Source organism: Chanodichthys erythropterus, chromosome 9 (assembly GCF_024489055.1).
Source record: "Chanodichthys erythropterus isolate Z2021 chromosome 9, ASM2448905v1, whole genome shotgun sequence".
Classification (NCBI taxonomy): Eukaryota; Metazoa; Chordata; class Actinopteri; order Cypriniformes; family Xenocyprididae; genus Chanodichthys; species Chanodichthys erythropterus.
In genome coordinates, this window is record NC_090229.1 from 14,133,963 (window position 1) to 14,161,412 (window position 27,450).

Below are 27,450 nucleotides of genomic sequence, written 5' to 3' on the forward strand. Positions count from 1 at the left end.
TCACACATTGTGTGCTGTGGTGCTAATGATAATTCAGTGTGTAATGAGTGGTTTTGTATGTGTGCTCGAAGAGGTCAGTGGCACGCTCATACAAATGCCACCCTCAGTCATGAATCATGGGCCTCTGGGACTGTCGAAATGAAAAAATGTGAACGCTTAAGCTGGACTGAATCCAAACAAAGAAGATGGATGATAATAACCCAATTCACAATGCAAAAACTGAACAGTCCTAATGACCGTTATTGAGCCTGAGACCTTTAGTCATGTAGACAGTGAGAAAATTGAGATTTTGCGTCAAAGAACGATTCTTGTTCAGAAAGCCTGAGTTGTTGGTGAAGAAAGCAGGCTGCTATCCTATCCACATCCTACCTTTCTTTCACTAAAGGACATCGTCTCCACTGGCAAATCCTCTTTTCACCTCCTTTCTCATCTGCTCTCTCTCTCCTGGGTTCTTTTAAAATGTTCTCACCCTTAGGGACTTCACTCAATTCTTTCTCTTTTTCCAGTCCACAAACCTTGAAGGATAACAAAAGACATCGCAATGGCTATTTGAATTTGAAACAGGGGGACTACGACAAAAACCGTGTCTCACAGCGAGGCGGCAGAGGGACTGTGCCGAAGAGCCAGCCATTCATGAAAGTTCACCCTCATGTTGAGAAAGCAGAATGAAAAATACTATTCTGAAACAATGCAACCCACTTGGCGTGGTGGAATATAAATAGCTGCTGAATGGGTGTACGTTCAAACACCTGGAGAAACAAACACATGTGAACACCCACCAACCATACACATATCCTCTCTACTCATAAAGCATCTTTAATGGTTCTTTGCATGTTCAAGTTATCTATCAAGAAATGTATTGTGCTGAATGAGCTATGTTGGAGACTAAAAGAGCCCTTGATGTGTCATTATAGGTTCTTCAGATCAGTGTACTGTCTGGGTTCTAAAAGCACTGGAACATATAGCTTTCCTAAAGAACTACAGAATAAAAAGCTCTTTGTGGAACTTAAATTGTTCCTGCTATGAAATCCGACTATAAAAACCTTTTGGTTGTAATTGGAACCTTCATTTTTAAGAGTGAGGCTCTAAATGTCAGTTCATGAGAAACAGCGTGAATGAGAAAAGAACAATGACACCTAGATATACGTGCTTTCCATTTAACACCTACTGTTCACAGTTTTTCTTTTACAATTGCTTTTGGTCAAAAGTGCATTTCTCAATACCTACAGTTCACTTTTTAAAAGTCTTCAGACAGTCAGCACAACAGAAGTGCATATAGATTAACTATAGATCATTTTGCTATTGCATTCAATTACCACATCTTTCAAAACTGGTTATTTTTTCTTACTCACAGACAACTATCTACACATTCTCAAAACTGTTAAATCATGTATGATCAAATCAGTAAAACAATCCGCAATATATACAGAAATTCCATACTGAGGACTTTTAATATCTAAAATAAGATAAGAAAAACAACTACCACAGTTATTGCCCCCTCTAGCTGACAATATTTTTTCTATGTCAATGTCATTATAATCGATTCAAAAGAGCCCATCTTTGAAATGTCATGCCTGACAGAGATGGATCAGGCATGCCAAGAGATATTTCTAGGTATCAGCAGAAGAATGTTGATAGCATTGTTATATTTCCATATTGGTGTCAATCTATTTGTTTAAATGTGGATATGTTACAAAGTTATGTGCAGACACATGTTTGTGTTTTACAGTATCGGAGCTACATTTTATGGTGTAATTGCCATATGCAAAATGTAAGGCATGCTGAAGCATAAAATTTGTGATTTTCTCTTACTACAGCACACATAACACAAATAAAGAGCTGTCTTTACTAAGGATTCCTGGTTTCCTAAAAACATCTTCCTCAAAGTGTTTGGGAGAGTGTAAATGTTAACTAGGTTATGGCAGAATGAGTTCATTTGTTTTGGTGATTTAAGTGCACTTGAGATGATTTGCTGTGTCAAGTTGGTAAAGGTAACTAAAGAGTTTGAAGAAAGAAGTCTCGGTTTTGAGAAAGACAGTTAATTGTAAAAGAGTGTACAAACGCAGACGACCTGGCAGCAAAAAAGCTACATAAAATAATAAATCGAGGCATACTAGAGAAACAAAATGAAGACAATGTTGTAAGAGCTGCATTTGATAACTTCGACATCAAACTAAATGTAATAATGATGAAAAGGCTGCAAGTAAAGTGATACTGCTGTCAATACGTAAATATTTTAAAGACAAATGAATCTCAACTACTGTAAAATGTGAACAATTATTAATTATTTAATTCTGTTGTTCACCATCCGTACAGCTGACATTCAACACAACCCGAAATTCATGGGCAAAATCAAGTCATGACGAACAACTATAAATAATATCTAAATTAAAAATATATAATGTATTTTTTTAATTAGCCTACATAAGCGGAATTCCTCATTTAAGAACAATTATAACACGTCAACAATTAATAATATTATAAGACTAATATACTTTAGAGTAAAAACACCACAATTCAGGGGTGCGTGCAGAACCAAACCCATCATCGCAACACTGAGATGGAGAGGAAAAACCCGTGACAACTAGTACTACAATCCAGAAGAGAAGCTTCTCATTAGATAAACCAGCATACTTACCGATAACAGCAGCGGGAAACGGTGAGCCCGGTTCTCTGTGAATGACTCGCCTCCTCGGGACTATAATCCAGAATGACTGAGAGGAGAAGAGAGGAGAGGAGGGGTCCGCGTGAAATCTACTCCTCTCTATCGCACCTGTCTCTGTGCAGATCTGATCCCTGATCTGACATCCTTAAGACAACTGTGTCCAAACCCCCAACAACTAACCCCCCACCCCAACGTACACAACGACACCTGTCCCCGGGTAAAAAACACCGCGCGACAAAGCTCGTTTATGCTGCTCGTGAACAAATGGCATTCCCGACTTGGTCCTGCAGCCGCTGTATTCCCCTTCGGACAGCCTTCCAGAATCCAAGAAGTCGTTTTGAATAAGCGGGGATAAACTGCCTTATGTCTAACAAATGATGACAAAAAACAGTCCACGCCAGAGCAACCAGCTGTGCCTTATGAAAACGTGTCTGTCTGGGCTGGAAACATTTGCTTTATCAATCACCTACCGCTACAATAGTTTATTCAGTGCTGCGCAGTAGAATGTACACGCTCCTGAGCGCGTGGACAAAAAGGCACGTTCGTTTGTTTGGTGCGCGCGTCGCTGCCTCCGATTTGAGTCCAGCCTTTGGAATCCGTTAAAAGAAACTCTTATTGTCCGGGAGAAATGTAATATTTCCTGCAATCCCCGGCGTGTAGCCCGCGGCGTTTGGTCTGACTGAGAGAAAGATCACGCGTTTGCTATCTCAGCGCTGTTGTAAGTCTGTCACCCACAGCTATTGAAACGCAAGTCAATGCCAAAACCTGACGCAGAATAGAGATGCAGACTGGAGCGGAATTAATTTGTTGTTAATCATTTGAGGTCAGGAAATTCATCAGCGATACTTAGTTGAGTGGATTGATCCTGTATAGACATGCAAGTGGCAAAGTAAGTGAATTTGAATTGGAGATCAAAAGAGCGAGCTTAAGCATTACAATAAAGTCATCTTTACACTTCAAAGGCAGTTTAACACAGAAGTTTTAATTCTGAATATAGAAACGTGAAATTATAAATAAAAATACCAATTAATTATAAATATTGTGGTTTTAAGGCTTATATTTTAAGTCAATTCATATTTTACGCATATTTTCTTTTCTTTTTTGTAATTTATGTGCCCTCTTAATCTTTAACCAATAGGCCTATATATTATGCGAACAACAATGATCGCAGCAATTAGCGAACAATGATCCTATGATCCAATCAATTCCCGTTGGACAAAAGTCGTTTCATGCAAGAAAAAAAAAAGTGTGCAAGATTTACTAATTCGTTTACTAATTCATTCCCTTGATTTATAAATAGTGCGCATAATTTAGCCTACAATTTTTTTCCTGCATGTCATGTGAGGAGCGGAGTATTACTCGGATATACATCACAATAGAGAAGAAAAGACGACCGCAAAAGAAGACTTTATATAGGCCTACCGCTCTCGCATTGTGCTGGTGCTGGTGCTAACAAATCTAAGTAGGCTACTCAAGGGGGCGATAGAGTTAAAGACAGGGTAGGCAATTTCGGATAGGCTTTGAAATCTTAAGATCCCACCCTCCCTTCAGAGCGATCTCCAAAGCCATGCCTCCTCCTAGGGCTGAGCGATATATTGCGTGCGATTGTCACGTGCATTTCGTCAGTAAAGCTGGTTCCCTGATTACTGCTAAATCGCCATCACCTGCTTTCAAATGGAGCGCCATTTAATAGACAGAGCCGTAGTTCACTGACAAGCTACACAATATCGCGTTCGTATCGCAGATGAATCACCTTCGATAATGAACGCGACATTGCGTAGCTTGTCAGTGAACTACGGCTCTGTCTATTAAATGCTGCTCCATTTGAAAGCAGGTGATGGCGATTTAGCGGTAATCAGGGAACCGGCTTTACTGACGAAATGCACGTGACAATCGCATGCAATATATCGCCCAGCCCTACCACATGAACGCACACAGCAGAGCCTGCAAAGCATCACGAGAGACAGCATTAAATTACTTCATGTCTCAAAGCACATAACATCACAATAATAATGAATGTAAACAACTTACAGAGCTCTAGTTGTACCACCTGACTGCTGCAGATTCATTTTGGCGTTGATAGTGTTGAATAGAACGCGGGTTGCCATCTCATAATTATGGACATGAACTCAGCATAAGCTCATTGCTTTGGTTCAGGAGGAACTGTAAAAGGTGGCTGCTGTTTGTTTACTGTGCTCGGTGACTGTCTGTCTACAACTCTGCATAGTCTCATTGAACGCACTGATGAGGCATGGAAATACATATGTTAACAGGCAGGTAGGTCATTGGACCAAATGCAATGATTGGACGAACATTTTTTGGTCCTTGGACTTCTACATTAGACTATTTTTTTTTTAAATTAGACCACTTCTATGATTGCTATCAGGATGTGAAGAGAGTTTCAACCAGTGTTACAAAAAGTGTTTATAAAAAATTGCCTACCCTACCTTTAAGGCCATTCACACCAATGATGATAATTATAAGGATAACTTCAACTATAAAGTTTAATAATAATCATTCTAATTCTATGAGAATATAACAGTCCACATTACAAATACAACAAAACAGATTAACAATATTTGGAATCATATTCAGAACAAATACCAGCTAATGAATGATAAAAACACTGACATTCAATCAGAATTCACCCAAATTGAGCATTTAAAGAGGTATTCGACATAACTGCAGCACATGCTTCTGATAAACAGAACGGTATCATGCATTGATTTACACTAGTTATCTCTATAGTTATCATTCCTGGTTTGAATGGGCCTTCAGCACATTTTTTTTAATGCAGAGCCAAAGCAGCTATAGAGCTTTCTTTTTAGTGCCTAAGAGCTGTATAGCTTTATGCTGCATTGTCTTTACACTGAATTTGAAACAAGTTGCCTTTAGATGCTTAAAAACTCTCAAGATGATCATTTGGGGACCTAAAAGCAACATAATGATAAATAATATATTATCTAATTGCAGGTAAATACATCTGTGTCAATTAAAACACTCCAGTATTATATTCTTTCCTACGGGTTTTGAAGCATTTGGGATGCAGATTTACATACATTTAAATCTCAATTAAGATTTAAATATTTTTAAAAATTGTATACATGAAGGTGAGATTTTCATAAGACTGTTAGGGAGGGTAATTATCTCTTCCTGCCCCTTCTTCTTTTCCTCATTCCTCTATCTGTGAACATACTGTTCCAAGTTATTGTGAGGACAACAATAGATGAGTCGGCTCGGTGCAAACAGCACTGTTCATTCAGCAGTTGACTTCATTACTTAAGCTGAAGATGCCTTGGGCAGGTACATGAATGACACATAGACTGACATAATCAGAAAGATAAAAAAAAAACACACCTGAAAAAGTCCCTCTCAATGAACTGAACATTTCCTCACTGTGACTCAAAACTAATTATGCACAGAAAAAGACAAATTTTTGTGTGTGGTGAATGTATACCAAAATATACATAATTTAGAGTAATTATACAGCATTGTGACAATTCAGGCCCTTCCACACCAAGTAAATTTTATATGTTGCTGTAGCAATTGGGGTAATTGAGTTGGCTAAGCCAATTATTACCCAGTACGATTCTCCTTATTGTGATCTTTAAAAAAAGTACCAAATTAGGCCAAAGAAACTGTGAGGGAAACATCTCGCTTTGTTCGCTTCTCCACATTTGATCTGTAGTAAAGCTCTCGCAAGAGAGCAATGTGGAACTGACAACAAATAAATAAACAAAAGAAAAGCACAGTTTTGTTCTTCCTGGCTTTCATCCCACACTGCCGCTCTGAAATGGAGCATTTGCTTCAAACCCGGGCCACAAAACCGTGTTGGGAACACGAAACAAGGCAGTTTATCAGAGACAAAGAACTTTGAAAAGCAACATTTTTTAGCTTTCACTCCTGCTAGAGAAGCAACCAAAGATCACCCTGAATCAGTGCAGTGCTAACTCTGAAACAGTCGTCATTCTTAGTCGTGATGCTAAAATAATGTTCCTGTCTTTCGCTCTAGGCTAACGCTGGTTGCCAGGTGTATATATAGGAGATTGGGCGAGATAAGAACAGTGAGGTCACCATTACGCCACAATATGAGGTGCAATTTGATATCTCTGGGTAATGACATATATCGTAGCTCTAGGGCTGCATTGCATGTGATCAAGCACAATCGAATTACTTCTAGTCACAAGCCAACCATCATGTCTCCATTTCCTTGTGATTTGATTGCAGGTCCCGATAGCAGTCGGCAAATAGCCGAGCAGTTTATTCCATGTTGATATCCATTATTAGAGATATCTAGGTTTTAATGGGAAGGGATACTTCAGTTTCGGCCCATTGCTTCAAATACACAGTGGCTTTACAGTAGCACTGCTTTTGTTCTTGCAGTAACAAGATTTTACTCCATAATTCCATATCGTAAAGCACCATATAGATCATTGTGCTGGCTGGAAACCAAACAGCCTAATAGCCTACAGATTCTCAATCATATAGCTGTCTAAAAGCTCCAAAGCCTTATTTGTTCGTGAGCAGAAATCCATGCAACAAGTGCCAAACGCAACAATAAGCTGTGCCCTAGGTGACTTTTGTCAACCTCCCAAATCCAAAACCTCCATCTTTACTGTTTTCGCTATAATTGCAAGCACATGTACAAATCGAATCAAAAGCCATTATTACTTGCGTCTCAATAAACATACTCTCCATGGAGTCTTGACTCAACGTTTGTGAATGCAAATGCAATTACAGGTCATTTGAACTTGGGAGATGTCCAGTGCTGATAAAAACAGAGCTGGTTTGGACCAGTCTCACAATCTATTGTGCTACTACACTGGAGTTTGGTAGATTGGTCAATCACATTGTGCTCAATTTTTTGACTTATTTATTAATTTATTCAAAAATTCATCACTAGTACAAGTTATACATACAGCAACTTAAATACACCTATTCTATGATAAGTAATGTAATACTGTAATAAATGGGGGGGGGGTATAAAGTTGAAAATGTCAGAGTAATAGTGATATAATGAATAGGGTTAAGAATAAGAAAATAAGAAATAGGAAAGAAAAGGCATTAAAATAATGAAATTCTTGAACGAAAGGCTTATAAAGTAGTTTGGGATAACAAAACTGCATCACTGCTTATTAAAATCTAAAAAAAAAACTTTTGTTTGCCACGTCAAAGTCATGTGGTCCAATTAACATGCGGGGGGGAAACATAAAACAGGAAACGATATCATAGAGAGGACTCCTGCAGACCATCATGACTATGCGTCAAGGTCAATAAGTCTCTTAAAATATCTGAAAATTTGACCTTTTTATGACAAAGCAGGATTAAGGTTGTAAAAATATCATAAGTGACTTTCCAATAAGCTTAAAGGTGCAATGTGTAAAATTTGGAAGAATCTATTGACAGAAATGCAATATAATATACATAACTATGTTTTCAGTGGTGCATAAAGACCTTACATAATGAACCGTTATGTTTTTATTACCTTAGAATGAGCCATTTCTATCTCATACACCACGGGTCCCCCTCCATGTCAAGTCACCATTATGCGGCGACATGTTTCTACAGCAGCCCTAAATGGACAAACACTCTACAGAGCGCGTTTAGTCACTATGTTGTTGTTCTTCTAAATAGTTCTTGTTTTTAGAGGCAGCTTGCATATTCAATACATTGAATATGTACAAATTAGTAGTAGTAGTCATGGGTGCAAGGGGTGTGAGGCGTTTTATATATATATATAGAACTAACTAATTGTTGAACTAACTGTTGTAATAATAAATATATTATATATATATATTAAATATATTATATATATATATATATATATATATATATATATATATATATATATATATATATATATATATATATATATATATATATATATATATATATATAATATATTTATTATTACAACAGTTAGTTCAACAATTAGTTAGTTCTTTTTCAGAGATGTGAGCTCCAGAGAACAGCTTAATCTCGGCCAGTCCTTCGGGAATTTTCCTATGGCCTAATCACAGCCGATGTAGGCTATATCTCACTCCTACTCATGTGATATTGATTTTGCTCATTAAAACTTTTTGAAAGTAGTGATTACACCATACAAGGAAAATGTTAGCCCAGCTAAAACCGTATGAAACTACAACAATTTCTTTTTTAAGAACTTGACTTATGTGTTTTAGATTTGTTCTTTTTATTATTGTTAATACTCTTTTACATCCACGCCACTACAAACAGGCTGACTTTGAAAAATATTGGAGAAGACAGAGCAGTACAAAAGTGTCTCATCTCTTGTTTCTTAGTGGTCTGTGTGCCACAGTTGAAGGCCTTGTTTGGTAAGGCAGCTGCGGTTGGTGATGAGGTTGTCACGGCGGTCTAACTGTGAGCAGATTAAAGATCTCACCTCACCCTGAGTGCTGAACACACCGCGGCCACTGACCCGCCAGCAACCTACACCTGACATGATCTCAGAGCAATAAACAGGGGCTGGCGTGAGTGTCAGGGACATTAAAAGCCTCTAGGAAAAAAAGCAAAACTGGGTCCATTTATTTATCTTTAACAGCCTGCTGAATGATAGGCCTAAATGTTTTCTTGCCATAGCTCTGTCTGAAAATACACAATGGGTTCCTGTAACCGTTTAGCTTTAGTTGTGTTGCCCTGGAGACAACGGTTTTCGTTTCACCTCAATATAAATGTTCAGATGAGTTTGGTAAAATGCTTCTAAAAATGTCAGCCCAGGAGCAGAGAGGTGTATTTCTAGCCATCTCGCTTGCTTGCTACCCACTCAGGGACTGTTTGATGAGTTCCCGTGATTGTGTAATGGAACTGACTGTTAACTGCACAGGACATTTTAGAAATTCCGGAGTTTTGTGCAACACTGGACTCATTCCAAAAAATACAGTGAAAGCATTCCGGAGAACTTCATGGAACGACACTGAAATGTAAACAGCAAAATCACGACAGATATTCTGTGATGATGAATCACAAGGCTTTGTCAGAGTGATAAATTCACAGCGTTTGTTGCAGAAGTCATCTGAGGTTTATTTAAAGTTTGTATATCTTAAATCTATGGAGATGGAATGTTTTAGATTAATGAGGGATGTTAGTCTGTGTAAAGCGAATAAATCAACAGACTGATAGACTGTAATGAAATGCTCTTTATAAATCAATCTAGGCAGCTATTGGGCACTACTTAGGAAGGATAAAAATTATATTTATTAAATGAAAATTATACTATATATATATATATATATATATATATATATATATATATATATATATATATATATATATATATAAAATGGTTAGTTCCTGTCCATGATTCTGATTGGCTATTGGCTTCACCCAATGCAACCACTCTTAGCAACGTAAACTGTATGTTCACAATTGATATTGTTCATTTAAGCTTGCTGTATTATGTAGAAGAGTATTGTGAGAAAGAAATTGAGTGAGCGAGTTTATTACCTGCATTCAGATTTAGCATTTTCCTTCAGGTCAGTCCATAATAAAAAATCAGTTTAAATGTCCGATGTACCTTGTCCTTTTAACAGTTCAGGGGTTTTCCCATGACTGACAGTGCTAGTCAAAGCATTTTTCAGTTGTGTCTTGTTCCGTGTTCACAACAATTCAGTCTTTTCAATGTAAAAGTCTTCGCTACTGACTGACACACTCATAAAGACAGTCTTTGCTGCCATCTAATGGCGTAATAGTGTAACTTCTGTTGCTGTGCACGGTCAGGGACTATTTTTTTCCGGCGGAATGAATGATTTTGGTAGGAGTTTACTTCATGAAAGTTGCATTGATACATATTTTTGTGTTTAATATTTGTATTGTGTGGTAACCATTTTATAAAAGCAATAAGGTACTCGAGGCTAGTGCTGTATTGTGAATAAGTCACGGCAGCACAGCCTCTTGTACGTTATTGCTTACATAGCTTACATGTATATATATATTACAATTATAAGAATATTATAATTCTTAAAATGAATATTTCTAAATTTTAACTTTTGATATAAGCTTTTAGTCTGGACATGAATGCTTGACACAGAACCGTTTTTAATTTATTTTTTTTATCTTGCCTATAATAAACATTCTTAAGTTACAGGACTCATGTTACTTGTGTTCAACTCATGTTTGCAGTCTGGTGCAATCAACTCAAATGTTTTGCGTTATCTTACTGTAAATCTCAATCTAGCCGTCTAAAAAGCTTGATTATTATGCAGATGTGAGAGAGTGTAAAAAGACAGAATAATTAAAAAATGACAAAGCCTCAAAAATCATATCACACACAGAAAATCACTGAACAGGGCAGATGTGGCAGGTGAATTATTTTTTACTGCTGATGCAAGGCTAAGTCTTCGAAGCTATATTAAATCCATGTGAAATATGTTTTGGTCCAGTTCCTGTATCTGCCTGGCCAAGGTCACACACTAATATGTTATTAAATGATAAATGGTCTCAGGGCAGAAGTTTATGTATCATGTTTCATCTTTGTCATGATTTGTTTCTCTAACCTCTATGTTACTGATACCGAATGTAGCCGGCACATACATGATTCCAGACATGAGATATGAGAGAAAAAGATAGAGCGATGACATCCTACGGCAGAACCAGATGGCGGAGAGTTCGAGGGTTATAGCCTACAATACAGCTCCCATGACCTTGACGTTGATGTTTGGAAAGAATAGGCTATAATCTGTTCATCCATATAAAGAGCCAAAGCAGAATAAATTCTAGCATTCTACGCACTTCAATCGCAACAAAATTGAATGTTGATGATGTCAAAGATAATGTTGATTAAAGTTAAAAATAATCATAGCCAACTGCTTTCTTCTTCACAGACTGGAGTCGAAAATACTAAGAACCCAGCTGACAAAAATATGTTCTAAAAACATTACGCTAACATTCCTGTTAAGTTATGAAAATGTTATTTTTGAATGTTCTTTTTTTCTTGGTTATTCGAACATTAAGGGAACATTTCATTTTTATTATTTTGCAAACATTATGGGAATGTTACTTTTAAATGCTCTCTAAACATTCTGAAGAAGTAGCATTTAAAAAATGTTAGACAAACATCCAACTGAAACGTTTCGGAAAAAACATCCATGTATAAAAATTGTTTCTGTGCTACCGTTTTGACAACATTATTAATAACCAGATAATTTTGAACAAACATTATAGTATAATTTCTGGAATACTGGTTACTGTTATACAAATGAGCATGCTAATAAACATCATTCAGGCAATGACAATGCATTAATGTAACTATTCTATACAGAAAATATCTTTTTAACTAGGCTGTGGTTTGATGTAGGCCTACAGTATGCAAACATGCACACCATTGATCAGATCATGTGCGATCATACAGCATAAGAGGCTGCCGATATTGGCAACAGGGTAGGAATACTCTCATATCCTTAGGCAGTGCAACCATTTCGCCTGCTGTCCCCGAATCTCAATTACCCAATACCCAGGTCAATTTGGACCACAATAAATCGACCCAACAAAGCTAAACGCGAGCAAAGCAGAACCAGATGACACCGCTGGCCTCGGGGCCGTAGCTAGTCTTGGGAAAAAAATCCTCAAGACCACTCAAGGAAAATACACAAAACAATAACCGTGACAAACGCAACGGGTAATATTCCATCTCGGTTGGTTTCCATGAACAGATCTATCTCTCTTCATGAGCACACTGGGTCATGTTTGTTTGTTTAGCAGTGTGGTAGACGCAGGCACAAACACAGACTTTAGTGAGGACTAAACACTTATTTCTGACGTTTTCCCCCTTCGCAGTGAGACTGCAGCACAGATTTCTTTAATGGCAGAGAGAATGCAGACCTCAGATGACAGCGAGGATATGAAACACTCTGTAATGAAGTGTAAACATATTTTGTGGATGTGGTGAGGAAGGAAGATATTTTACCAGTGATGCTAATTACAGCATGTCATTAAATAAATAAATAAAATAAACAGTCAATGCACAAATCACACAGCATGAAATAAATATGCCTTGTTAGAGTGCTGAATGTTGCATTTGGATGATCTGCTAAAAATATAACGTAAAAAAATAACCTGGTTTTTAACTGATATCTACTCAAAAAGCTACTTCCAGCATTATTATTACAATCAAGGCATTTCCATGATGCATTTGTCAGATTTGGTCTATAGATAAAGCTCTTTATTGATGTCACAGACAGAGATACATAATGCAAATGCCTTTCCTGATTGCAATAATAATGCTTTTAAAATAGCTGTCAGTTTAAAAACAGGTTATTTTAACGTTGTTTTTTAGCAGATTATCCAAGTTCGATATCCATTAGACTAACACGGCATATATTCATTCACATTTAAGTCTAACAGAAGAGTTTTAATTGATTATAGACATTTGTCTGTCTCAGTCCATTGAGAATGTAGTTTGTGCCCCCTAGTGGTCGGATCTGAACTCTGCACTGCATCTCCCCCTAGCAAGCCTCGGGCAAACTGTCTGTCTCACACACTCAAGAGACAGCGCACAGCATAGTAAAAACAATAACTCCTGAAGCAAACAATGATACGTGTCTTATTTTCTTCCAGTCATCTACGTTTGGAGTGAACAAAACATGCACTGGCAAAAACAAAGAGATAACTTAATGTGCATTTACAGATAAAACTGATCTGCATGTTCTACAAAGATTTAGGGCGGTTTATATTGATTCATACAGGACGTAATGTTGATAACACAAAATAATTTCGACTTGCCCCTCGTTTTCGTAAAAAAACAAAACAAAAGAAACAGCAACATTACGGTGAGCCCCTACAAATGTTTTTTGGAGAATTTAAAAGCAAAATAATTCCACTAATTCTTCTTGTAGAACTTCTTTTGAGCTACAATGTTGTTGGCGTAGGCCATTTTAAATGGTTAGTTCGCCCCAAAATGACATTTCTGTCATTAATTACTCACCCTCATGTCGTTCTACACCCGTAAGACCTTCATTCATCTTCGGAACACAAATTAAGATATTTTTAATGAAATCCAAGAGGTTTCTGATCCCCAATAGTAGAAAGCAACGTAATTACCACATTCAAGGTCCAGAAAGGAACTAAAGACATCGTTAAAGTAGTCCACGTGATTAGTGGTTCAACCTTATTTTTAAAGGGTTAACATTAGTTCACCCAAAAATGAAAATTCTGTCATTTATTACTTACCCCCATGCCGTTCCACACCCGTAAGACCTTTGTTAGTTAAAATTAAGATATTTGTGTTGAAATCCGATGGCTCTGTGAGGCCTTCATAGGGAGCAATGACATTTCCTCTCTCAAGATTCATAAATGTACTAAAACATATTTAAATCAGTTCATGTGAGTAGTACAGTGGTTCAATATTAATATTATAAAGCGACGAGAATATTTTTGGTGTGCCAAAAAAAAAAAAAAACGACTTATTTAGTGATGGCTGATTTCAAAACACTGCTTCAGGAAGATTCGGAGCACAAATGAATCAGTGTGTCGAATCATGATTCAGATCGCGTTTCAAACTGCCAACGGCTGAAATCACGTGACTTTGGCGCTCTGAACAGCAGATTCGATACACTGATTCATCTGTGCTCCGAATCTTCCTGAAGCAGTGTTTTGAAATCGGCCATCACTAAATAAGTCGTTCTTTTGTTTTTGTTTTTTGGCGCTCCAAAAATATTCTCGTCGCTTTATAATATTAATATTGAACCACTGTACTCACGTAAACCGATTTAAATATGTTTTTAGTACCTTTATGGATCTTGAGAGTGTCCATTGCTCCCTATGGAGGCCTCACGGAGCTATCGGATTTCAACTAAAATATTTGTGTTCTGAAGAGGGTAAGTAATAAATGACATAATTTTCATTTTTGGGTGAACTAAACCTTTGAACGACGAGAATACTTTTTGTGCGCAAAAACAAAACAAAAATAATTACTTTATTCAACAATTTCTTCTCTTCCCTGTCATTATCCTACGCTGTTACTGATGCTGCATTCCAGACCAGGTTGGATGTGGGAATATCCCAAATTAATTATTTCACTTCAGACCTCAGTGAGTTCCATTCACAATACGTCACGTTCACATGTTGACCACAAGATGTCGCCATGACGCAATGAGAGCATATCGTGTTTTTTGTGTCAATTATTGCAAAATAGAATAAAAATAACATAAAATCAATTTGAGAACAGCTGACCAAAAGCAAAAACGAAGGTATCATTAGATGAACTCTAATGTTAAAATTTGTTTTTTGTTTATATTCACTGGAAGAAGGACGCGGCGACATCTTGGAAGTGACATCAAATGATGCGTCTCGCTGAGGTCGGGGTTGATTGATGTACCCCGAGTTCACACGCCAAATGTCTGACTTTGAGTGGCATTCCATTATTTCCTAGAAGGAGATGAGAAAAATCCAAAATTTTATGCACAAAAAGTATTCTCGTCGCTTCATGACATTTAGGTTGAACCACTGTAGTTATGTGGACTACTTTAACGAAGTCTTTACTACCTTTCTGGACTAATGTTGCTTTCCATGGGGGAACAGAATCCTCTCAGATTTCATGAAAAATATCATAATTTGTGTTCTGAAGATGAACAAAGTGTGGAACGACATGAGGGTGAGTAATTAATGACAGAAATTTAATTTTTGGGTGAACTAAGCCTTTAAAGGACCTTCGTTAATCTTCGGAACACAAATTAAGATATTTTAGTTGAAATCCGATGGCTCCGTGAGGCCTTCATAGGGAGCAATGACATTTCCTCTCTCAAGATCCATACTAAAAACACATCTAAATCAGTTCATGTGAGTACAGTGGTTCAATATTAATATTATAAAGTGACGAGAATATTTTTGGTGTACCAAAAAAACCCCCAAAAACGACTTATTTAGTGATGGCCGATTTCAAAACACTGCTTCAGGAAGATTCGGAGCATAATGAATCAGCGTATAGAATCATGATTCGGATCGCGTGTCTAACCGCCAAACTGCTGAAATCATGTGACTTTGGCGCTCCGAACAGCTGATTCAACACACTGATTCATTATGGTCCGAAGCTTCCTGAAGCAGTGTTTTGAAATCGGCCATCACTAAATAAGTCGTTATTTTGGGGTTTTTTTGGCACTCCAAAAATATTCTCGTCACTTTATAATATTAATATTGAACTACTGTACTCACATGAACCGATTTAAATATGTTTTTAGTACTTTTATGGATCTTGAGAGAGGAAATGTCATTGCTCCCTATGCAGGCCTCACGGAGCCAACAAAAATATCTTAATTTGTTTTCCGAAGATTAACGAAGGTCTTACGGGTGTGGAACGGCATGAGGGTAAGTAATAAATGACAGAATTTTCATTTTTGGGTGAACTAAGCTTTTAACTGTCATTTTCAAGCTATTTTGAATGTATGAATTGCTTCTTGTTTATTTGTATATTTCGGAAAAAGTATTTTAATGTTAAAGTCACCATGAGATAAATATGAATGAACCATTCTTATTTTTATGGAATATTGCAGTATTTATTATAATGATTTACCCATGGCATGCACATTATTATTTTATAATTCATATGACTTTTTAATAATCTTTATTCAAAATAATTTCCCCTCCCTCTTGCTTGCAATGACTTTTCTTCTCTGATGACACGTTCACCAGCACGATGGCGGGACAACCTGTCACTCACAAGCAATAGCAAACCACAACGATCCAACAATCCAAAACAAATGAGTATAAATTCAAGTCCTACACCATTTTACGTTCGAGAAGCCATTTCACTCTGATTTGTCACAATAGGGAAGAAAAAACTATCGCAGCTTCCATTTTTATGCCGACTTTACTAAACATACAGCTTTACCCCATTCACTTCCATTGAAAATCAATTACCAAATCAGATAATGCAAGTCCAAATCAATTTATACCACATGTTGTAGATTGAGCCTTAGTAAACCCAGAATATTCCTTTAATGTTCCATGTGTTTGGTATATCACATCTACAGCAGGTGTCAATAGCTTAACTAATGATGCATTTGAATGTAAGCAAATGGGCATTGTGAGATTAATCCAAGTGTGATTAGACTGTAGAAACAATGTTTTGTGTGCATATCCACATGTTCAGAAATAGCATGTATATGTGTCTTTAACAGAAAGCCTTTAATCCCATCTGGCTGTATTAATTCCTGTTGACTGTGGCTGTTGCCGATAGGCTGGGTCATGCCAAAGCTCTCAGGGCAGTAATTAAAATGAGACAGATAATTGGAGATTTTTCGTTACAGATAATAAGAAGACCCATCTGTTGCAGCAGAAATCCTCTGCGACTCTTTCCTCTCTGTAAGCCCACACACATACACTCTTGTACTAGTTTGTTTTCTATAGGAAGATTCAAATGAAGTGTCTTGAGACCGGTTTGGCATTTACTGATGAATTGGAGGAGACGACTACATAGATGAGAAGACAAATGCAGCTACATGATGAATAAACAAAACACAGCCAACGGCAACAGCGGTATCCGTCATGCTCACACATAAGAATGTTTCTCTCTGTGCCTTGAATTATAAATGCCTCATCAATGATTGTTGGGACTTAATGTCTCTGCCACAGGAGTTGAGGATCACAATTTAATATGCAGGTCAGCTGCTACGATCGTTTTACGATTCTTGAGGATGTTTATAGCCCAAGGATTCTGGGAAATTCAGCCTAGCTCAGCCTGTAAAATATATCACCACATAAATATGATGTTCCTGAGTGCAGTTACAAGAAAAGAGATTTACGATAACTAATAATTCATCATTTCAAATTCAGATTCAATAAAAAATATATCAAATAATAAAATATATAATAGATGTATTAAATGTGAATGTAAGTAAAGGTAATAAAATAAATTTTAAATAATTGTATGCAAATGTGACTTTACAGCATGTTACATGAAAAATAGATTTACAATAATGATCAATATTGTCAAGTTAATACATAAATATATTCAGTTTAAATAAGCATTACATTTATTGGTAACACTTTACAATAAGGTTATATTAGTTAACTACTTTAGTTAACATGAACTAAGAAACAGTACTTCTACAGCATTTATCAATCTTCGTTAATGTTAAATTTCAATATTTACTAATACATTTTTAAAATCAAAAGTTGTATTTGTTAACATTAGTTAATAGGCTGAATTAACAAACAATGAACAGCTGGATTTTTATTAACTAACATTAACAAAGATTAATAATTATGGAAATAAATGTATTACTCATTGTTAGTTTATGTTCGTTAATACATTAAATAATGTTAACAAATGAGACCTTATTGTAAAGTCAAAGACATTCATTTAAAAATAAGTAAATGCTTTAAAATAAATCTTAATATAAAATAAATGCAAATATATCAGCATGTAAATGTAATCCTATTTCATATTACAAGAGAACTGATTTATAATAATTATTAAATGTCAAGTTCAAGACTAAATATATCAAATATTAAAATCTAAAAATATATTAAAAGTATATTTAGTATATAGTAATGGATTAAAAGTTAATTTATCAAAACAAATATTAAATATATTGCTGTATAAATGTAATGTTAGAAGAGGTTTAAATTACATAATTAAATGTATTAAAACCAATATTAAATATGTATGGAAAAGAAAACTATACATTACTATATAAATGAGATCTTTCTGTGTGCTGTTACAAGAGAATTACAATTACCAATTCATAATTAATAAATGTACCAAAACCGATATTAAATACATATGTAATATACATTGCTCTAAATGTGATATTTCTGTGTGCACTCACAAAAAAGAGAGAATTACAACAATTATCAATTCATAATTTTATTTTCTAAGATCTCTTTTTTTAATTATTAATTCTGGAAAAGGAAAAAGACATATTTAAAACTAAAAACAACAACATTAGAATAATGCATAAAAGGATAGAACAGTAACACCCCAATGACTCTTACTCCCAATCCATTAAGATAAAAAAACAGATTCTCAAACCTCAAGATTAAGCTTCTCAAACAATGTTATACAGTACATACATCTGATAGTTTTAAAAAGATATTTCTATAACTTACTTTCTTTAAACAAGAAAAAAAAAAAATCTTAATAAAAAGAGCTGAATCTGAATGTGTTGAGATGGAGTCTCTGGGTAACTTCCTCAAGCCAAAGTCCTCCCCTCTTGTTTCCATCCCCACATCCAGTCTGCTGGCTCCAAGTCGGTGTAGCTTCAGCCCTCCAAACACTTGTGTCTTACAGGAGGTAAACACGCACCAACAGTCCACACAAAAACTTCCCCTCGACGGCATCAACAGCAGCCTGTATTGTGTGAGGCCAGGCTCTGTCTGAACAGCCCAAGTCCGCCGCCTGCTCCAATCCACATCTGAGCACTGACAAATGGCAGTGGGCGGCCAATGCTAATCCAACACCTGTCATCTTTGGTTAGAATAGAGAGCGAACAAGCCCCTTTGTGTCCAACCCCAGATTACATACTTTAATACATGATGAAACATGGAATCAGATTTGCTGGAATTAGGCTTTGGAAATTACGTACAAACCAGTGTTTTGTTTTCGGAATACATAATCACTTCGCGTTGTGCAGTAATGGGAGTGAGTTGAACCAGAACATGACATATGACAACAAACGAATAGACCAAGGGGAGTGGATGGATAAAGGTTAAGAGGAAAAAAAAAAAAAAAAAAAAAGAGGTGAGATAATCTTCTGGCACCATAAAATCAGAATATTCATCTTGCAAAAACCTACCCCAACAAGATACTCAAGTTAATTAATCTCATTAAACTAATTATTGTGTGAAATCCAGAATGACTGTGCCGCCCACGGTGTTAAAAGGGCAGGAATGAATCATGCCAGCATGGGGAAGCGATGTCTTATCTTACTGAAAGGATTTGGTAACCTTTGATGAATCAGAAAACAATAAAAGGTTTCAGGGTTTGGCTCTTTAATTCCATTGAGGCCATTCAATCGAGATCTGTAGCAGCAAGTTCCCTTGATAATTCACAGTTAAAAAAAAAAAAAAAAAAAAACTTAGTCTGCAAGAAAGACACCTCTGAATTCAACACTAGTGTTTTTCTAAGCTTTTTACAATCAATCAGATAACCTGATAGTTGTGTCCACATCATATCAGACAAACTCCCTTTGAACATGAGCAGCTTGACTAGAGATGACATCACAAAAATAGGTTGTAGATGACATCATTGTTGTGCCTTTATTGCCAGTTATAATCTTTAAACCTGCTTCCAGCTGTCAGAACATTACTTAGATAAACCATGTGCCACTAACTAGCAATTTGACGTGGAAAGACAAAGGTAAATCCTTTATAATCATAAAGAAGAGTATTTAAATGATGTGCTATGCTTTGAAATGATTTGCTTAAACTAAATAATAAACCAAGAGACAATGAGTAAATATGCATGATTATAGCTTCACCTCAGATTTGAATGCCAACTAGAGAGGAGTAACATTTCCGTGATAGAAACATTCTTGATGTCAGTCGAAAAACAGGAAAAACTGGTTGCGGGTTGTGTGTCATTGCCACAGGGTTCAGAAGTAATTTCTGTTTTTATCTCTGACTGTGCATTATTTGTTACACAATTAGATCATTCATTGTCCCAAAACCCATTTAAAAAGTTAAACTACTAGTGGAAATGCTACGCCGAAGATCTGGCTTTAGGAAAGTCCCAACGAGAGAATAAAACCTTAATCTTTCTACTGGCCCAACAGTTCAGAAACATGACGTATGGATCTGGACGTGAATATACTCCATATCATGTCATCCCAAGTGAGGTGGTTTCACTGAAATATGATAAGCGAGCAGCCCTCACAGTTTCTTTCACCTCAGGGTGCTATGGACACCCTCACATGCTGAGAAGAAAGGGAAAAAGACACCAAAGAGAAATAAAATAGACTGATGATGCTAGGAACAAACGCCAACGTCCCAGGATTCGATCTTTCCCCTGCCTGGAGCAGTGTAGATCATCAGTTGTCATCTTATCCCAAGCTCATCTTTTACATAAAGGCAAAAACTCAATAAAAGGGAACATCGGTGCATAGAGGTCAGCATCCCGCAGGGTTCATGAGAGAGAATGGACCCACACACCTGGCCACAAGAGCTATCCAGAAAAGGCCAAATGGTTAGATGAGTGAATGAAGATGCAGAGGTGGGCATCGTTGCACCTGTGTAGGATGCTTCAAAACTCAATCCTGAAATCCTCTACCAAACAACCGGTTTATTCCATCCAGCAGGGTCAGCAAGGCTAGGAAATTTGCCAGGTGCTGAGAATGATCTATTTTAGGTTGCCTGATGGGAAAGTGGGAAGTGAAAATCTCTCAGGCTGAGGCATCATGGGAGCAGGGCAGAGAAGCGAACCACTCAACTGACAGATGAAAGCTCAGATATGGAGAAAGACAGTCTGGATGGAGGTACAGGACTCTGTCTGGCTTTTTTCCTTAGACTGAATCCGGCAGAGGGATTCATCTATCCATTCTTGCCCCAGAGAAATTCCACTTCCACCTCCCAGTGCTCCTATGCACACACATACATATAAACGTGTACAAGGAGATGACAAATGGAGGGAGAAAAAAAGAAAACACTTAAGAAAACAAATCTGAGCAGTGGAGCATCTGTCAAGCTGCGCTGACAGTAACGTTGTCCATACAAAATGGCAGCCTTCAATAAGTTACTGATGCATCCATCTCACTCTCGCTCGGCCTGGGAGATGGTGGGATGACAAGAGGGAGAAGGAGGAGAGCTTAGGCGTGTTGTGCGGCCAATTCCTGCCCAATGAAACGACGCAGGCGTTCCAGGTACTGGCTGTACAGTTCGATGTCATTGTGTCCGGCTCCCTCCACCCACAGCGGCTCCACAGCTTTGGGGCAGCGCTCGTACAAGGCCAGCCCGTGGGAAAAATCTATCACCTCATCCTCCGTCCCATGGATGATCAACACTGGAGATGTGATTTTAGACACTTTCTCAATGCTGAAGAAGGGACACACAAAGAGACACTACATCAGAAAAACTGCATCATTAATCCACACACAAAGTAAATTAAAATAACATCATTAATAGTTCGAATGGCTCATTTCACACTTGATGTATATGATCAATGAATTACCATTAATTAAATTCAACTTCAACTCATTTTTCAGTAGCATGATAACAGCACATTACTAGAAAGCTAATATAGTCTGAACTATCCTTTTGATTATTTTTAATTTAAATTATGCTTTGAAATATGAGGTCACAAATTGGGTTGTGTCAGATATTTCAAATTTAATATAACTGAATATGTAATGTATAACAATAATATCCGTTCAAAAGGTTTGGGGTTAGTAAGACTTTTTTTTAAGGAAATCAACACTTTTATACAGGCAGGGTGCATGAAATTGATCAAAAGTGACATTAAAAAACATTATTTCTAATTGAAATTGAATGTGGTTCTTTTGAACTATCAATAAAGCCTGAATATAAAGCTATAAATATATAGCTAAGTATAAAAATATAAAGCTAAAAATATAAAGCAGCACTTTTTAGCATTGACAATAATATGAAATGTTTCTTGAGCATCAAATCAGCATATTACAATGATTTCTGGAAGACTGGAGTAATGATAGTGAAAATTCAGCTTTGCCATTAAAGGTATAAATTACATCGTAAAACATTATATTATAAAACAGTTACTTTAAATTTTAATAATATTTTACAATATTACTGTATTTTTGATCAAATAAATGCAGTCTTTGTGAGCGTAAGAGACTTCTTTCAAAAACATACAAAAGTCTTATCAACTCCAAGCTTTTGAAAGGTCGTACACTCATATTTATGAATACCTACAACAATAACAACTTGCAATGTAACTAAAATCATTTTGAAAATGTATTTGGTGTATACATGTGTGTGTATGTGGGTGCCAGCAAACTAAACAGTTGCCAGACAACTACACAGCACTTGTGCGAGAACAGTGGTGGTTTTGACTGCAGCTGTATGTCGACCATGTGTTCTACTACACTGGCACTGAGTGACACCACCCACCAAGTGCAGCCAACCTCCCTCTGAGCTCCACAACACCACCGTCACAGCCAAAATTGCAATGAAAATGATTGTAATCAAACTTAAAGAATAAAAATCCTTATTCCCATTTTCTGTCAAAACAAGAAGCTCAGTATAATCTCAGTCAGCAATCCACATCACAACACACTCTGTTAGCTTTCGCCAAAACCAAAACCCAGCGAATCGCTCATAAATAGCGGCAATCTGTGCTGGCTGTGACCAGGCAAATCATCAGCTCATTAACAAAGATGATTAAACGTCCAGTGAAAAGACGCAAATAATCGAGTACAAGTTAGAACCCAATGATTTTTGGTACTCACTTGGGAAATGCGTCAAAGCAGTAAGTCTTCTTAGTGTCAGGGAAGGCCACCCTCATACCAGAGGTGAGAGGAGAGTGAAGTATTACAGCCGCACACTCATATCGTGATGCCAGGTCCACCGTGGGCACCGTCCCAATGCTCTGTCCATACAGGATAATATTCTCTGGGCTGATACCATATCTGTTTGAAAGAGAGGAATCAAAAGCTAATTAAATGTCATATCCCCAACAAATAACTGCCTCATGTCAATGTAATTTGCAGCCTATTCACACTAAGAGCAGTACAATTTGCAGATTGCTGGCAAAAAATTGAGTGCAGTGTGAATTTTCAAACATTGAGAACATTTTCATTCCTAGATTAAGGAAAATTGTTCTCTATATTTATGTAGTTTATTGAATGGTTTCTTACTGATTTCTCTAAGGATTCTTTTAGCACTTTTAAGAAAGGTTTATATAGGCTATTATTAAACAAATGCTCAACCAAAAATAATACTATTTTAGCTTAATTAATGTTTTTAATAATAATAAAAAGACTGTTGTAAAAGTGCATCTTTACATTGTAATATGAGGAACCAGTAAATAACTACACCAATTTAAAATCATACAAGCCTCCAATGAAAAACAGTTCTCAGTTCATGGCGAAGGTGATAACTTATGGTTCAGAAAGTCAAGAAATGCTCCAATGCAATCGAGTGAATTGTTAGTCTGATTCAAATTAACAACTCATGGAGATAAAGACTACTATGGAAGGCTTTTGACCAATTTATTAAAACAAACAGGGTCATAAGAGTCATTCACAAATCAAATATGTTTGTTGTTGTGTGCAGCCAGCAAGGACAAAATAATAGAAAGATGTGCTTTATGTTTGCCTTTGTATTATTTAAATGCATATTATCTATAATTGATTCCTCAAAAAGACTGAAAATGTGCATAAACACCACAATCACCACTTTTTATGACAAAATAATATGCTATACCACAACAGAATATTAACTGAGCAAAAATCTAGAATAGCAATTAATATACACTAGTACTGTTCAAAAGTTTGGGATTGGAATTTTTTTTTTATGGAAAGACTCTTATGCTCACCAAGGCGACATTTATTTGAACAAAACAGTAAGAACAGTAATATTGTGAAATTACAATTTAAAATAACTGTTTTCTATTTTCATAAATTTTAAAATGTCATTTAGTCCTGTGATGGCAAAGTTGAATTTTCAGCATCATTACTCCAGTCTTCAGTCACATAATCCTTCAGAAATCTATTCTAATATTAACATGCTGATTTGGTGCTCAATAAACATTTCTTATTATTATCAATATTGAAAACAGGTGTGCTGCTTCATATTTTTGTGGAAACTGATACATTTTTTATAGAATTCTTTGATTAATAAAAATTGATTTGAAATTACAAGTGTCTTCCCAGCTTTGATCAATTTAATGGGTCCTTGCTGAATTAAAGTATTAATTTCTTTCAAAAAAAAGAGAAAGAAATTAATAATAACCCCAAACTTTTAAACAGATTTATACATTAGGATGCAGCATTGTAAAACTCTACTACGCACATGCAGTTGTTTTGGTTGTGCCCTGGTATTGATTGTCTCACCTTGAGCGTAGAGCCTGCCACGCTGCGTCTATGTCTGCATACAAATTCTTTTCCGAGGGCTTCCCCGTGCTGACCCCATAGCCGGAGTAATCGTAGGAGAATATGTTACAGTTGATGCGAGTGCCCAGGCCGATATAGAAGCTGCTCATCTGGCCTAGATCCACCGCGTTACCATGGGAGAACAGGACAGTGAACCTGAGGAGGGAGATAGAGAAATGGGATTTGTTGTACAAAGTCACCCTCTGGTATGCTCATTACACTATTTCAGGGTCTGACTCAACATCTAAGTCAAGACAGATCCACAAAGAGACTTAATAACCTATAATTTCATTCGCTGAATCACTGTGCATGTAGGCGCATCTGCAGTGAGCCTGAGCTTGATACGCCGCAGGGAATGGTTTCATAACTAACATGGGTGTGTACGTGTGTAGAATCATGTTCAAATAATCTGGCGGCAAAAACACGGTTGGCCATCAAACATTGTTATTTTAATTTAATTTATATACTATTATTTATTTATTAATATTTTGAATGATTTTTTAATATTTTTAGTTTTCATTTTAATTTTAGTCATTTATTGTCATTTTGTTTATTATTTTTTTAACATTTCTATTTAGCTTTAATTTATTTTTATGTCAGTTTTAGCAATTTTAGTACTTCAACATAAACTTATTTCAGTTAGCTGCCAAAGCAACATTTTTCCTTTTCATTTAAGTTTTTCCATCGACTATCAACATTTTATTTACATTAAAGAAAACGATTTTTAAGCTTTAGTTAATAATAACAAAGTCTGGATTTGATATCAGTTTTCAAAACGAAATAACACGTACTTTGTGTAGAGAAGAGAAGACATCTATTGTGAAAAGACGTCCACAATATCGAGCACAACAAAAACTTCTGTACTCATCCAATGGAAATCACTCTTAAAGAGGAAATAAAGGAACAAAGGAAAAAGTAACAACAGTGGGAATAAAGTGGCGTGTGATAAAGAAAGAATGCGTCCAGGAAGGAGTGGCTTCTGGGTGAAGATAGCGGACAAACTCGCAGAGGGAAGCAGGAAATGGGACAAAGGAAAGATGGAAAAAGAATGAAGGAATGTAAATGACCCTTGGGAGGAAAAGAGGGGTCCATCAGAGGAAACGTGACACTTTGAGTTCAACATATATTATTGTGAAAACTACAAACAAGGCCCCTGCAAGAATTACTAATCCAAAAATGCGTCCATCCTACCTGGCAGAGGGGGCACAGCGGATATACATGCATCCCACTCTGTTCCCCCGACTAGAGCGAGTCAGGAACACTTCCGTGGCATCCAGTTCCCGTTGGGAGTACTGGAATTCTGCCCGCTCTGTGAGGTGGAGCTTCCAGCGCCCCTCTCCTGTGGCACTCCCACCCCCTATTGAACTCCCGCCACTGCCACCACCTCCCCGGGAGCGCAAGCCTGACGTCCCCGTGGGTCCGGCCGGTACCGGCCCGGCCTCCAGATCTGGCAGAAGGGCATAGGTAGGTTCAGGGGGCAGGAAGGCAAGCTTGGCAGCGATACGGCTGGGGCAGGGGGGGCAACAGAACAGGCAGCACAGCTCACTCACGGAAAGGCCATTCATTGTCAGCTGCAAGAGAGAAGACAAGAGAACATGATCAATACATATTCAACAACACAAACATTTTTATGTATTTTTCTCCCAACACTTATTCAGTTTCAACTGGGCTCTGTAGTATGTATACTATGTTTTGTGTTATATAACTTGCATTGTTTAGGATTATGATTTCTGCTTTGAGCACTGACTGAAAGCACTGTATAACAATAATAATATATTTAGATAATCAATTATTTATAGTAATATAATTATGATATGCCACCGCTGGTCATGTGATCTCAACATGGCGGCACCCATGGGGGGCGACCCTCTCGACTGATATGAGCTCATGTGGCTGTAAATCAATATATTGGTATTTCTCAAACGTCTTTAAACAAAGTACTTTAACGTCTAATTTACAAACTGGTTATTTATTTTAAAATATAGTGTACTACATGATGGCTCCTTTGCATAAACAAAAACATGACGGAGGTGTCTTTTTGAGATAGGCTAGTTCTTATACACTCTACGAAGGCTTCAACAGGCAAAAAGAACCAACAGTAAACAAACGGTTAATAAGTAATACCTAGCTAGAATTAACTCAAGCATCCAGTAAACCTATCTCCCAGCTATACTGCCCTGCCAGCTTAAAACTGATAGTCTATCTGCTATCTGACACTGTATAGACTACAAATATAAATAATATATACTGTCTGATATTGCCGGTTTCCAATAAAATATCCACATTAGTCCCAACAGCCCCGCTCATCGCTAACTCAAATTTACACTTCATTTCACCTGCATAAGAACAATATGTTGCTAACAATCACATGAATGTATATATTTTCCACATACGTGTCGTTCTCTTGACCACTGCCTGCCAAAGCCGGATTTCTTTATATTTTCACACCTCTGTCGCTAAGTAGCTAGCTCGTAGTGAGGGGGTAGGGGGAGTTAGCCAGCTAGCCAGTCAGCTACGACTCCTCTCAGATAACAAATAAAGGACTGGACGCCGCTGAGGACATGTCTCATCCGCGAACAAAAAGCAGAGCCCTCCAGGAATAAAATTCAGTTTCTGGTTTGTAGTTCCGAGTTGACTCCCGGCTACCGTCCTGGCATGTAATAATCTGCGGGTATAGGCTAATAGAGCTGTGTTTTTTCCACTCCAGTCAAAGCTGTTGGTTAGCCTTCCCACTCTTCGTTGCGTCGTACAGTGTTACCGCTTGAAGTG

General features: G+C 36.9%; 2 protein-coding genes across 3 annotated transcripts in view; both read right to left on the reverse strand.

Moving 5' to 3' along the window:
* sema6bb (sema domain, transmembrane domain (TM), and cytoplasmic domain, (semaphorin) 6Bb) overlaps nt 1-3,327 on the reverse strand; it is a 143,550-nt gene extending 140,223 nt beyond the window's left edge. For both annotated transcript variants that reach the window (XM_067394677.1, XM_067394676.1), the window contains exon 1: nt 2,639-3,327. The gene's annotated coding sequence lies outside the window, so the exon portion shown is untranslated. The remainder of the gene's footprint in view (nt 1-2,638) is intronic.
* A 15,178-nt stretch (nt 3,328-18,505) lies between these two features.
* abhd17ab (abhydrolase domain containing 17A, depalmitoylase b) lies at nt 18,506-27,400 on the reverse strand. Its single transcript, XM_067393617.1, has 5 exons — nt 27,075-27,400; nt 25,873-26,252; nt 24,643-24,837; nt 23,038-23,217; nt 18,506-21,646 (listed from the first exon to the last, which is right to left on the reverse strand). Exons 2-5 carry the CDS (start codon nt 26,244-26,246, stop codon nt 21,421-21,423), a joined length of 975 nt encoding a protein of 324 aa, XP_067249718.1. The 5' UTR covers nt 26,247-26,252; nt 27,075-27,400; the 3' UTR covers nt 18,506-21,420.
* Nucleotides 27,401-27,450: the final 50 nt, after the last annotated feature.

What these genes read in the sequence shown, in the direction of transcription:
- abhd17ab (XM_067393617.1), bottom strand. Translation starts at nt 26,246, where the DNA reads ATGAATGGCCTTTCCGTGAGTGAGCTGTGCTGCCTGTTCTGTTGCCCC. An exon ending in CGCTGTGCCCCCTCTGCCAG is followed by an intron (nt 24,838 to 25,872) that starts GTAGGATGGACG and finishes CTCCCTCCTCAG; the next exon opens with GTTCACTGTCCTGTTCTCCC. An exon ending in TGGCAGGCTCTACGCTCAAG is followed by an intron (nt 23,218 to 24,642) that starts GTGAGACAATCA and finishes TCTTTCAAACAG; the next exon opens with ATATGGTATCAGCCCAGAGA.